Genomic DNA, 13,845 nt, shown 5'->3' with positions numbered 1-13,845 from the left:
TTTCCTGCCCTCCAACCAGTGTTTAATCCATCGGTGGACATCCCCTTTCACCCCGTGGTTCCCCAGCTTCTTGAGCAGCCGTTCATGGGGTACCTTGTCGAAGGCTTTTTGGAAGTCAAGGTAAATGATGTCAATGGATTCCCCTTTGTCCATCTGGCTGTTTATCCCTTCAAAGAAGTGCAGTAAGTTCTTGAGGCACGACCTTCCCTTGCAGAAGCCGTGCTAGCTCGCCCTCAGCTGTCCATTGTTTTCTGTGTGCTCGCAGATGCTGTCCTTAACCAGTGCTTCCATCATCTTTCCTGGAACCAAGGTCAAGCTCACCGGCCTGTAGTTTCCTGGGTCACCCCTCGATCCCTTCTTGAAGATAGGCGTGACATTTGCTATTTTCCAGTCCTCTGGGATCTCCCCAGTTTATAAGGATAGGTTATATATTTGCTGGAGTGTTTCCGCTATTTCGTTTCTCAGTTCTTTTAGTACCCTTGGGTGGATTCCGTCCGGGCCTGGTGATTTGTTGCTCTTCAATCTGTCTATCTGTCGGAGGACATCCTCTTGGCCTACCTCTATTTGCTCCAGTTTTTCATCTTGATCCCCACTTATGATCTCCTCGGGCTCCGGAACATTGGCTGTGTCCTTGCTCGTGAAAACCGATGAGAAGAACTTGTTTAACCTGTCGTCTACCTCTTTTTCCTCTTTTTCCTCTTTTACCACTCCCTTTCTGTCTCCATCATCCAACGGTCCCACTTCCTCCCTTGCCGTTTGCTTCCCCTTCACGTACCTGAAGAATGGTTTGAAGTTTCTCGCTTCCCTTGCCTGCCTCTCTTCATATTTTCTTTTTGCTTCCCTAACCACTCGGTGACATTCCTTTTGGTGTTTTTTGTGTTCCTTCTGGTTGTCTTCAGTCTGGTCCTTCTTCCATTTTCTGAACGATATTTTCTTGTCCCCTATCGCCTTTTTCACTGCATCTGTTATCCACACTGGGTTTTTTGTTTGATTCTTTTTGCACCCTTTCCTAAACCTGGGGACGTACAGGTTTTGTGCCTTGTGCACCGTGTCCTTGAGTATGGACCAGGCCTTCTCAATGGTCTCCAGCTTCCCTGAGCCACTTCTGAGTTTCTTTCCCACCATTTTTCTCATAGCGTCGTAGTTCCCTTTTCTGAAATTGAGCGCTGTCGTCGTGGTTCTCTTTACCTTTGATGTTCCTACTTCTAATTTGCACTGGATCATGTTGTGATCATTGTTTCCCAGTGGTGCTATTACTACCACCTCCTTTGCGGGTCCCCCTAGTCCGTTGAGGATTAGGTCGAGAGTGGCATCTCCTCGCATTGGTCTATAATTTTTTAGTTGAGTGGTATCTCTACCTAGTTTAGGGAAAATTACAATATTAGCCTCTGCGAAATTTCATTGTAGATCAGGGTGTTCACGGATAAAATTGAACTAGGTTATCAGCTGTGGAGAGAGAGTAGTAGAGAAAATTTTATAAAACTCACTAGTAATACCATCTGGGATGGGGGATTTATTAGATACTAGTGTAGAAATAGCGGATATGATTTCTTGTATGGTTATTGGTTGGTCAAGTTCATTTTTAAGATGGGATGACAATTCTGGATGAGATATAGAACTGAGATATTTGGTAGTATCAGCTGTAGTGGATGATGATTCTGACTGAAAAAGTTTTGTGTAGAAACTTTCAAATTTAGATTTTATTTCGTGAGTTTCTGTTTGAATTATGTTATTAGAGTTACAATTGGAAGCAATATGGAATCTTTCCTTTTTACCTTTAAGTTATTGAGCTAAGGATCTTCCCATTTTATTACCTCCAATGTAATGACCGGATTTTTAGAGAAAAATGTTGTGATTGGCTAATTGAGATGCTATGGAGTTGTATTCATATTTTTTGTGGGTAAGCAGTGTACGTATCATAGAATTAGATAGATTAGAAATGTATTGTGTTTCTAGTGATTTGATGTTGGATTCCAAAGTGGTGAGATGTTGATTTGATTGTTTTGTGACTCCTACTTTGTTGTTGCCTTGTTCCAGTGTGGTTGCTTGGCTTTTTGACATAACTGCAGAGGGCTCTCTCTTTCTCAGTAGTAGAAGGAGCACATGGTGAGAAAAGTGTGGATTTCTGCAAGTCCCAGATCATGGGAATGGATCGAACTCCTTGCATGTAGAAAGCTCCAGGGACTACTAGAAAGAAGATTATTGACGGTAAGAACCTATTTTCCATTGGGCAGGCACATAGGCCCGGATTCTGTATAGGATGCCTGGGAGGGGAATCCTATACAGAATCCGTCCTATGCCTGCCTAAAATAAACTCGATTCTGTAACCGACATCCATGTTACAGATGCCGGTTACAGAACCAGATTGGTGTAGACGTGGCAGGGAGATCCCTTGCCGCAATAAGTATAGCGGCATTTTGCTGGCCTACATTGTAAGCATCTCCCGCTCTACTAGGGAGACTCATAGGGCCTCCTTGGTTCGCCTAAAGCTGCCGCCTAACCTTAGGCGAGCTTGGGTGGTCTTGTGGGCCTCCCGGAGGTGCATTCAATATAGGCGGCATGCCTGGGGAGCATTTTTTTAAAAAACTGGCTGATTAGACAGCTGTAGGATGCCTACAGCTGCCTTCAATCAGGAAACACTTTGCAGAATCTGGGCCTTGCAACCTAGTTTATTACTGTTTCATATTTTTTAAGAACTTAAGATGTTGAAAGTGTTTAAGAAATTGATATTCTACAAATAAAATGCTGTGTAGAGTATAACATTTTTTCAGTAGGGAAAATATAGTATTTACCTAATTGCCAGAGGTAAAAATATTTGCAAACATTAAGTGGTACAATCTTCTTTTTCTGCAGAAATACTCGTTGCTGCCATTGTTGATTTTAGTATTAAAGCAGTTTCTCCTTCAGAGGGATTTAAATGAAGTTTTTACTGGTGGAATTAGTTCTTACAGTCTAATTTTAATGGCCATTAGCTTCTTACAGGTAAGTCTTTTTTGTTAGTTTTTTTGTTGTTGTTGTGGTTATTTAAATTTAAATTATTTAAATTAACATCAGAATAATTTTATTTTATTGCCTTACAGTTGGGCCTGTTATGATAGCTACTTGTTCTATTATGGGAAACTGGGATATGATTTCAACTACAGTTAAGGCCTGGCATAAGAGCATCTGATACCCTAGGTCAGTGGTCTTCATTACAAGGCCAGTGAGCCAATAGCAGAACCATGGAGAATTTTTTGGCGACCCACACTGACTATCACCTGCCACCTGATCCATCCCTGCAGCTGCTCTTAATTCATGATGGTAAACATAAAATATATAAAAAAACACAAAGCACAATGAACACAGAGAAAGTGTTAAACTAAACTAAACCTTAAGTTTATATACCGCATCATCTCCACGGATGTGGAGCTTGGCACGGTTTACAAGAACTTAAAATATAGGAAGAGAAGGAAAAAAAAGATTTACATGAACTTATATATAGAAGAGAAGAGTAAGGGGGCATAGAATTACATTTTAGTGAAAAGCCAGGTTTTCAGTTGCTTGCGGAATAATTTGAGGGAGCCCAGGTTCCGCAGCGGGGTAGTAAGGTCGTTCCAAAGACCTGTGATTCTGAAGAGAAGGGATTTTCCCAGTTTGCCTGCATAGCGAATACTGTGTAGAGAGGAGAAGGATAGTTTATACCTTTGGGCAGGTCTGGTAGACTCGAGGAGTTATAAGATAGTGGGTTTAAGGGAGGAAGGATGCCGTGAATGATCTTAAAAGCCAGGCAGGAGCATTTGAAATGGATTCTGGAAATCACTGGGAGCCAGTGAAGTTTGGCTAGGAGTGGGGAGACATGGTCAGACTTGCGTTTTGCAAAGATCAACTTGGCTGCAGTATTCTGGATTAGCTGGAATCTTTGAAGACTTTTTTTTGATAGGCTTAAGTAGATGGCATTGTAGTAGTCTAGTTTGGAGAGGATGATGGAATTATCATGTACAAGTTTCGGGGGGTTTTCAAAGATGCAATGTCACCTCAGTAACCATAGAAAAATAGACAAATATAGTGCAAAATATAGACAGCAGATATAAATTCTCAAAACAGACACATTTTGATCACTAAATTGAAAATAAAATCATATTTTCTACCTTTGTTGTCTTGTGATTTCATGAGTCTCTTGGTTGCACTTCCTTCTGACTGTACATCCAATCTTTCTTTCGTTTACATTCAACATTTCTTTCACAATCCAACCCCATCCCCTTTGGGTCTAGGTCTCTCTTTTCCCTCTATTACCCACCCCAGATCCAGTGTCAGTTCTCCTTTGTTCCAGGTCTCCCTCTCTCTCCCTCTCTGTGTGAACCTCCCATAGTCCTGCATCTGCCTCCTGTCTTTTCCTTTTTCTCCAGGCCTTTCTCTCTCTAGTCTTTCTAATCTGCTTACAACCCCCCCCCCCTTTCTCTGCCTCTTTCTCTCCTTCTTTCCTTCCTCCCTCCCAGCAGATTTTAGCATATCTCTCTCCTCCTTTTTTCCCCTCAGATCTAGTATCTGTCTCCTTCCTCTTTGCCTCCTCCCAGATCTGGTATCTGTCTCCTCCCCTTCCCCCCTGCTCTTGCATCTCTTTCTCCGCTCCCTTCCTCCTGTTCTTCCCTGGTCTTCCTTCTCAAGTTATTTTCTGCTTCTGTCTAAATTATTTTTTACTATTCAGTCCTCAATTTCCCTCTTTCACTGTGTTTACCTATAGCTTGCTACCTCTTTCCCTCACCCCTTCCAGTATCCTTCTATCCTCTTCCCTCAATTCAGCATGTGCCCTTTTTACTTTCTCCTTCCCACTTTCTTCCAGCATCTGCTCCCCCTCTCCCCCACACTTCCATTCAGCGGCTGTCCCTCCTCTCCCCCACACTTCCATTCAGTGTCTGTCTCCCTCTCTCTACTGTTCACCCTCTGTCTCGCCCCTTCCATTCACTGCCCTTTCCATCCAGTGTCCGCCCTCTCTCTTCCATATGGCATCTTCCCACTTTCTAAGCTCCTTCCATAAACTGTCTATCTTCTCTCCTTTGTACATGATTGATTTCAGCTCTGCCACCTCTCCTTTATTTTCTCTGTCACCACCCCATCCCCTATGCTCTGGCATTTCTCTCTTCTCCTTTCTTTCCTTCCCACCCCACGGTCTGGCATCATCCCTTTCCTGATTCCCTGGCATCTCTCTCCTTTCCTTTTCTTCCATCTTTCCCTCCCCCTCCATGCCCTGGCATCTCTTCTTCCCTCCAAGCCATGGCATCTCTTTTCATTCCCTCCCTCATCTTCCTTCTCCCTCCATTTGGGTACAGCAACACACTCCCTTGCAGCTCCGGATTTCCCCACACCTGCTCCCCCAAAATTGCCGATGCTTCGATTCCTCTTCTTCCTTCCTCCCTCCCTCCCCCCAGCGGGACCCTGCAGCACCATCAGCTCTCACTCCCTCTAACGTTGGCCCTGCAGCTCCATACTTCTCCACACCTGCCCCCCCTCCTTCCCCCCCTGGATCGCTATTATTTTAAATGTTATGGCAGCCACAGCGCTGTATCCATCAGAGGAGACTTCTGCCGTCAGCCTGCCCCGGAACTCTTTCTGCAACAGCGACTTCCTGTTCCCGCCTAGACGGGCGGCTGCTGCAGGAAGAGTTCCGGGGCAGGCTGATGGCAGAAGTCTCCTCTGATGGATACAGCGCCGCGGCTGCTATAATATTTAAAATAATAGTGATCCTGGGGGGAACCAGGTGTGGGGAAGTCCGGAGCTGCAGGGCTGGCGTTAGAGAAAGTGAGAATAGGGCAGTTAAGCGTGCTGGTCCAACGTCACCTTCAAAACCTGGGTGGGGAGGTGTTTGAAGTGGTGGTAGGCAGCAGAGGCCGGTCCGGGGGGGGGCAGGTTTCGGCGCTAGAGGGAGGGGAAGCGATTGCCTGTCCCGTTGTCCCCACAGACAGCTTCGGGACGCTATCCCTGAAAATGGGACATTTTGACATCCCGAAGCTGTACATGGGGACAACGGGACAGGGAATCTATAAAGGGGATAGTCCTGTTAAAACCTTACTCATGCTGCCTCAGTCCGAAGAGAAAGCACAGCTGCCACCGGATCCTGTGGAGGCTTCAGGAATCGCAAGAGGGTGGCCCTCTGGGATGGGGAAGAAAAAAAAGATGTCAGACCTTCGGGGAAGGAAAGGGAAGGGGAGGACAGATGCCAGACTATGGTAGGGAGGAGTAGGGAAGAGGAAGAGGAGATACCAGACCACAAGACACAAGAAGGGGGAAAGGAGAGACATGAACTGCTGGAGGGGTAGGAAAGGGTTATCAGACCAGGGAAGGAGGGGAGAGATTTCAGACTATGGCAGGGAGGAAGAAGGAAGGGTAGGAGAGGTGAGAGGGAGGTCCACAGATCACAAGAAGGGTGAAAGGGAAGGAGAGAGATGGACTACTGAAGAAGTAGAGAAGGAGATGGAAATGTTAAACAGGGAAGGAGGAGAAAGAGATAGGGGATAGGGCAGTGTCTCTCAAACTGTGCCATAACACAGTGGTGTACCTGGAAGAGATTCTGGGCATGCTATGAGAGATTCCAGAATTTTACTTAATTTTTAAAAATTCCCTTCATAAGTATACACTAGAATAGATGACATATATGTATGTTGCGTACGCAAGAGTCTGTCAATGTTATGAACATCTGAGTGTGTAAGGATACAACCACTTGGATTTTCAGAAAGTGTTTAACAAGGTTCCACATTTAAGACTCCTCAGGAAACTGCAGGGCCAAGGAATAGGAGATATACTGATAGGCAAATGGCTGGAGAACAGAAGGCAGAGAGTGGGCATAAATGGGAATTTCTCAGACTGGGAGAATGCGACTAGCGGCGAGCCCCAGGGCTCGTTACTTGGGCCCATCTTATTTAATATTTTCAGCAACGACCAAGAGGATAGAACATCCAGTGAGATCGTCAAGTTTGCAGATGACACAAAGCTATGCTGGGCAATCAAATCGCAGAAGGACAGTGAGGAACTCCAGAGCGACTTGAGCCGATTGGAGAATTGGGCAGATAAATGGCAGATGAAGTTTAATGTGGAAAAATACAAAGTGATGCACTTAGGCAGAAAAAATAAGGAACACAAGGTGCAACTCTGGGAAAAACCGAACAGGAAAGGGACCTTGGCGTATTAATCGATAGGACCCTGAAGCCGTTGGCGCAATGCGCTGCGGTAGCAAAGAACGCGAATAGAATGCTAGGCATGATAAAGAAGGGAATCGCGAGTAGATCGGAGAAAGTAATAATGCCGCTTTATAGAGCGATGGTCAGACCACACTTGGAATACTGCATCCAACATTGGTCTCCATACCTAAAGAAGGATATAAAAATGCTCGAGAGGGTGCAGAGACGAGCAACGAAGCTAATAAAGGGCATGGAGAACTTGGAATATGAGGAACGACTTAAGAGACTGGGATTGTTCTTCCTTGAGAAAAGGAGACTGCGAGTGGATATGATCAAGACTTTCAAAATACTGAAAGGAATCGACAAAATAGAGCAGGAAAAAAAATTATTTACAATGTCCAATGTGACACGGACAAGAGGACATGGACTGAAGCTAAGGGGGACAAGTTCAGGACAAATATCAGGAAGTTCTGATTCACACAACGAGTGGTGGACACCTGGAATGCTCTCCCAGAAGAGGTAATTGCAGAATCCACCGTTCTAGGATTTAAGAGTAAGCTAGATGCACATCTCCTTATGAGAAGCTTAGAGTGATATGGGGACTAAAACTATGCCAGGGTACACCTGGCGGGGCCTCCGCGTGTGCGGATCGCCGGACTTGATGGATCTAGGGTCTGTTCCAGAGATAGCACTTCTTATGTTTTTATGCGATTGGTCCTTGAAAACTAGAGGCAAGTAATTTTATTTTTATTTTTTATGCAGTAGTTATCCTAACTCGAACATCAAAGCAATCAAGGCTTTATTACCATTTGGATCTTTTTATCTTTGCGAACTTGGATTTTCAGCTCTGACAAATTAAATTAAATAAAAAGAGAGAATGACTGCTGGTGGTGGAAGATTGAATGCTTGCTTGTCGACTATCAAGCCGCTTTTTGAGTTAATTTGCACTAAAAAAACAAGCACATCCATCACATTAATTTGCAATTCTATCTACTTTAGATTCACCATTGTTACAATTATCCATACATAGCTTAAAGCAGTGTTTTTCAACCTTTTTTGGGCAAAGGCACACTTGTTTCATGAAAAAAATCACGAGGCACACCACCATTAGAAAATGTTAAAAAATTTAACTCTGTGCCTATATTGACTATATATAAAGTAATTCACTTGAGTGCCACCGCCGCCATCGGGAACAGGCCGGCGCCAAGTTCTCCCTGCTTCTCTTCCCCGCGGGGCCGACCAACTCTCGCCACCCGTCGTCAATTCTAACGTCGGAGAGGACGTTCTAGGCCAGCCAGGCAGCGATTGGCTGGCCCAGAACGTCCTCTCCGACGTCAGAATTGACGCGAGTGGCGAGAGTTGGCCGGCCCCACAGGGAAAAGCAGGGAGAATTTGGCGCCGGCCTGTTCCCGATGGCGGTGGTGGCACTCAAATGGCTAAAGAGCCGCAGTTTGCCGGCCTAGGGACAACACTGGAGGGTGGCCAGCTGTGCACCCCCTTGGGACGTAATCCCGGGGTGGGGCAGACCGACCCCCCCCCCCTGGTATGCCATTATCTGTACCTCACTCCCTCCCTATGACCAAAAATTCTCCTTTCTTCTATTCCCCGTGTACACAACCATCTCTTTCCCTCCCTTCCTCTCTCCAAAGTCCATGCCTTCTGTGTCCAAACACTCATTCCCTCCCCCACCTCAGCATCTCTTTCCCTCCCTTCCTCTCTCCCAAGTCCATTTCTTCTGTGTCCAAAAACGCATTCCCTCCCCCACCTCAGCATCTCTTTCTCTCCCTTCCTCTCTCCCAAATCCATTTCTTCTGTGTCCAAAAACGCATTCCCTCCCCCACCTCAGCATCTCTTTCCCTCCCTTCCTCTCTCCCAAGTCCATGCCTTCTGTGTCCAAAAACCCATTCCCTCCCCCACCTCAGCATCTCTTTCCCTCCCTTCCTCTCTCCCAAGTTCATGCCTTGTGTCCAAAACGCACTCCCTCCCCCCTTTTGTGTTCCGTGTTTGCCTCCCAGCCCATCTTTGCAACTTTCTCAGCAAAACGAAGCTCAAGCCGCGAGGCTTGTCTTCTGCTTCCTGCCTGCCCTGCTGCGCACAAATAGCCGAACGGAAGTATTCTCCGACGTCAGCGCTGACGTCGGAGGGCAGGCTTTGCTTAAGCCCTCCCTCCGACGTCAGCGCTGACATCGGGGAACGCTTGCGATCGTCTATATTTTAGCTGCAGGGCAGGCAGGAACAGAAGACGAGCCTCGCGGCTCGAGATGTATTGAACTCCGCGGGTCCCCCGTCCAGCTCTCTCCTGTCCACGTGGGGCGGACCGCCCATCTCCCTAGACTGTGGCCTAGGACCCTGGGGGAGCCCGGGCCCCCTGTCAGCTCCGGGCCCCTGAATGCAGGACTGGTGGTACTGCCCTGATGGCTGCCCTGACCGTACGGCACACCAGGCAACATCTCGCGGCACACTAGTGTGCCGCGGAACAGCGGTTGAAAAACACTGGCTTAAAGAACTTTAAATAAATAACTCACATTTAATTTTTTGTTTCTCATTACAATTAATTTCAGTTATGTGCCGTGAAAAAATTTGCTCCATTTGGTGTGCCAGAGCTAAAAAAGTTTGAGCCACACTGGAATAGGGGAAAGAGAAGGACAGAGAGATGCCAGACCGCAAAGTGAGAGGAGGGAAGGGAAGGAGGGAAGACTGATGGCAGACTGTGGGAAGGAGAGGAGAAAGATGTCAGACCACCAGAGAAGTGAGGGGATGGAGATGCTCAGGGATGGAAAGGATGGGGAGAGAAAGAGAGGATATGGTACACAGGGATAGGAGAGGTGGGGAAGAGGAGAGGGGGAAAATGCAGTTAAAGAAAAGATGGGAATAGTGGAGAAGGGAGGAGTTGGTACACGTGGATGGAGAGGAAGGGCAGAGAGAGGAAGGAGTGTATATGGATGATGGGAAGGGAAGACATGGAAAAGTAGATAGATTTGAGAAGAAAACAGAAAAATTGAAGAGTTGAATATTAAATTGATGCCATAGATGGATGTAGGGTAGAAGGTGAAGGAGAGAAGTACAGCAAACAGATAAGAAATCCCTTGAAACAGAGATAAGAGCACAGACAGAAGGAAGTGCAACCAGAGACTAGGAAAAGACTATTGGACTATAGGAAAAATGATTTTATTTTCAATGTAGTGATTGAATATGTCGGTTTTGAGAATTTACATCTGCTGTCTATATTTTGCACTGTTCAGGAAGAAATGCATTTGTTTCCATTTTTCTGGTGTATTGCATACATACATGCAGAGTCTCACATCTTATATTCGTGGTCCTATATTTGCATAGGATTTATCTGTGTTCTGTACGTATGACCAAGGCCAGGAGTTCTGGTAGGAATGAATGTTGTGAAGCGTTATTGGTGTCATGGCCCCAAGTAGGAAGATATTTGACAGTTGTTCGGGTTTTGGAAGGCCCCGAGCTCAGGGCCGCGTCTGGAGGGCCTCTGTGCATCTGCGGATGTTGATGTGATGGCATCACATGCATGAGTGTGATGTCATCACGTCAATGTCCACACATGCGCAGAGTCCCTCTAGATGTGGGAAGGAGACATGAGGTGCGTGTGGGGCTGGAATAGGGCGGAGTCAAATATCCCCTTTTTTTTTTTTTTAGAGGAAATTTGGTAACCCTAGCAGATTGTCCCAACCTTCTTTACTGTAATTTTTTGCTCTGATTGTACCTTTTTCTCTGATTACTCCATCTTTCGCTGATTGTACGTTTTTCGCTGATTGTACCCTTTTCCCTGATTGTACCATTTTCCCTGGCACCTAGTTTCTCTGATTGTACCATTGTAACCTTTCGCTGATTGTCCAGCCCTTCTTCAACCGCCTCGAACTACTATGGCTTTGGCGGTATATAAGAAATAAATTATTATTAAATCCACAGTCAATATCTGCCCTTGCCATTCAGTGTATGAGAAGTGTTTTTCAGGATCAAATTCACGCTTGAAGATTGTACACAGAATGATTATATGGCAGCCTAAAGTAATTGATCTTTATTATTGCATAAGCAAGGATTGGGGTTTGGAATTATGCCTTTGACCATGAATGTCAAACATAAAAGGTGTGGGCTACATCCAGTCCACAAAGCTTTCATAGAGCCTTTTGGAAGCTTGTAATACTGATTTTATAGCTGTTAACCATGAGAATTGACCTGAGCAGCTTCTGTCTAATTCAAGATAAATGTCAGGAGACCTTGTGAAAACACTTTAAAGATAAGTACGGTGGATATACGTGATACTATGGTGCCGGTAAGCCACTGAATAGTGTGTCTCCAGCTGTTCCATCTCCTATCTCCCTTTTATCGGTGAATTTTGAACTGCCTTTTACCCGTTGGGTCTGTGAGCTTGGCTGGTGTTCAATTGCTCCCATCAGTACCGCTTGCTTACTGCACTATGTCTCTCAAATCAGCCTGTTACTCCCCCCCCTCCCCCCCCAGCAACAGGAGAAATGTCCACTCTCCTACTACACTAAATTGTAAAAAATCCTGCCCACTCTCTGCTTCTGTCTAAATAAAAAAAAATCCTGCAACAGCCGTGAACCCCCCCCCCCTCCCCTGGCAACAGGAGAGATGCCCACTCTCTCCTGCTGCAGTAAACTACCCGCCGTGACCGGACTCAACCGCTCTCCTACTAGTAGTGATCCCCCCCTCTCCCTTACCTTAACAGATGAGCCGGAGGGACGTGGACATCAGGGTCATTCCATGTCAAGTGATCAGATTCTTGGAAAGTGCCCTGCATGACCATCACGGATTTTGATGAAACTTCATATGCAGAGTCCACCATGTCTCAAACGAACTTTGGTAAAGTTTTAGTTTCGCCTGTGGAATATTTGTGGAGATATAGCCATTTGTTTGACCCCATACCGCAATGAAATACAGTACGACAATGACATTCTGACAACTTTGAGACACAATATCTCCCAAGCTGTGTTTCCAAAAAAACTGAAACTTAGCTACCCTGCATAACTTTTTGAGCTCTGTTCATTGCTACCAATAACAATTTTTGCCGAGCACTGATTGAATGCCTGAATTACAGTAAACTTGGCCGAAAAAATTAGTGCTCCAAAAAAAGTCAGAGTTTGACATTACTTAGCTCCCACAATAATTGAGTAATAAATGCGAAATTTGGCGTATAATGTCTCAGTACAACGTTGTTTTCAAAAGTACAATTTCAACCTCCAAGCTCTTTCCATTAGTTTACAAATTAAGTGTAAAGTTGCTAATTTGTGTAAAAAGGCCAAAAATAGGGTATTTTCAGCTTGCTTTTACAGAAAAATACCTTTTAGAAACTCTTTCAAATCCGTCTCATTAGAAAGAGCATATTTCAAACCCCCTAGAAAAGTGGACTTCATTTTTCAACGCAGGTTAACAATGCCTGAAAAAGGGGGACAAAGTTGGGAGACGTTGCCACGGCAACAACCTCTATTTCAACATAGTTCTGTCATTTTTAAAGTTACAGTTTTGTATTGACGTAGTATTACTACTACTCTATTGCTTTGGTCCATGGTGACACTGTCACTACCAGTTCAAGAGTTTGAACTGGCAACCCCATCGCCATAGGGGTCACGCCCGATAGCTGTGCAATACCAGCCACGGGTGGGCCACTTCGTCCAGGTTCCCAAGCCTCGCATTTGATTTCTTTGTCAAGGTTCCAAAGCCTTTTGTTGGTATCTTTCTGGTTCCAAAGCCAATGATTAGGGTGTCTTATCCTCGGTTCCCAAGCCTAAATTGGGTATCTTATATGGTTCCCAAGCCGAAGTGAAGTCCACTTTGATTTTAACTGCCAGCAATCTTTATAACATTCTGTTAAATTTTTGAGCCACTTTCTTCAATGCAGTTTCTGGAAATTGATATTGGCGGCCGGATGATGTAACTGAAGGGGCACAAAGCATGCAGATGAGGTGTTGCTCTGGAACCCAACAAACATCTTGCCTTTCTGGCCAATAAAACGAATGAGCTGGACCGTGAGGATGCATAAATTTTATCAATGCATCATTTTGTTCAATTGAGACTTCAACAACGTTGCCTATGCACCATTGATTATCGTAAGTACAGGCAACGTAGCAACCAGGAAAGATTTCGGACACTTTCAAATTTGGAATGGCAGTATCAGAAATTTTGGCAACAAAATTTATTGTGTCATTTGAAACTTTGCTGACACGAACCGAGTTTGAGTCGACTGGTACAAATTGGTGGTGCTCTCTGGTACCGGCTACTGTGCTGCTTTCATGCCATCTTTCTTCTTGAAACTTTTTGCTTTCTTCAATTTCTTCTTTTGGAACATAAATGTATTTAACTCTGTGTATATTTTGGTCACAAAAGTTAAATAGATCCTTTGGCGTCAATATTTGATCCGTTAATGGTCTTTGGAGGCTAGCCCAGGCAGCCAGTCGTTTAGTTGTTCCACCAACTACATCGCAGGGTGATTTTCCGTGGCTAGTTCCAAAAAAAATTCCATTCAACCTCAATGATGAAATCATTTCTGTGATTGCACAAATTCACAAAGTTCTTGTAGTTTTTATATTGTGCAGCTGAGCCGTCACTGAAGTAGTATATTTTGGTAATGTTTGTTTGAGTTACCAAAAATTCGATCAACTTTTGAATAAACACGTGTACAGATATCGTATCATGTTGCATATGATCAGAAATA

At 44.9% G+C, this 13,845-nt stretch overlaps 1 protein-coding gene across 3 annotated transcripts in view; it reads left to right on the top strand.

Moving 5' to 3' along the window:
- Positions 1–13,845, top strand: part of TENT4A (terminal nucleotidyltransferase 4A) — a 547,459-nt gene that overhangs the window by 205,926 nt on the left and 327,688 nt on the right. For 2 of the 3 annotated variants that reach the window (XM_033929742.1, XM_033929741.1), the window contains one exon: positions 2,854–2,982. The exons of the other annotated variant lie outside the window; for it this stretch is intronic. In XM_033929742.1, the coding sequence (XP_033785633.1) occupies positions 2,854–2,982 (129 nt within the window). The remainder of the gene's footprint in view (positions 1–2,853; positions 2,983–13,845) is intronic. 3 annotated transcript variants of the gene reach the window in all.

This window comes from Geotrypetes seraphini, chromosome 2, assembly GCF_902459505.1.
Source record: "Geotrypetes seraphini chromosome 2, aGeoSer1.1, whole genome shotgun sequence".
In the NCBI taxonomy this organism is placed as follows: Eukaryota; Metazoa; Chordata; class Amphibia; order Gymnophiona; family Dermophiidae; genus Geotrypetes; species Geotrypetes seraphini.
Note: the sequence above shows the minus strand (reverse complement) of the source record. Positions and strands in the feature narration are given on the sequence as shown.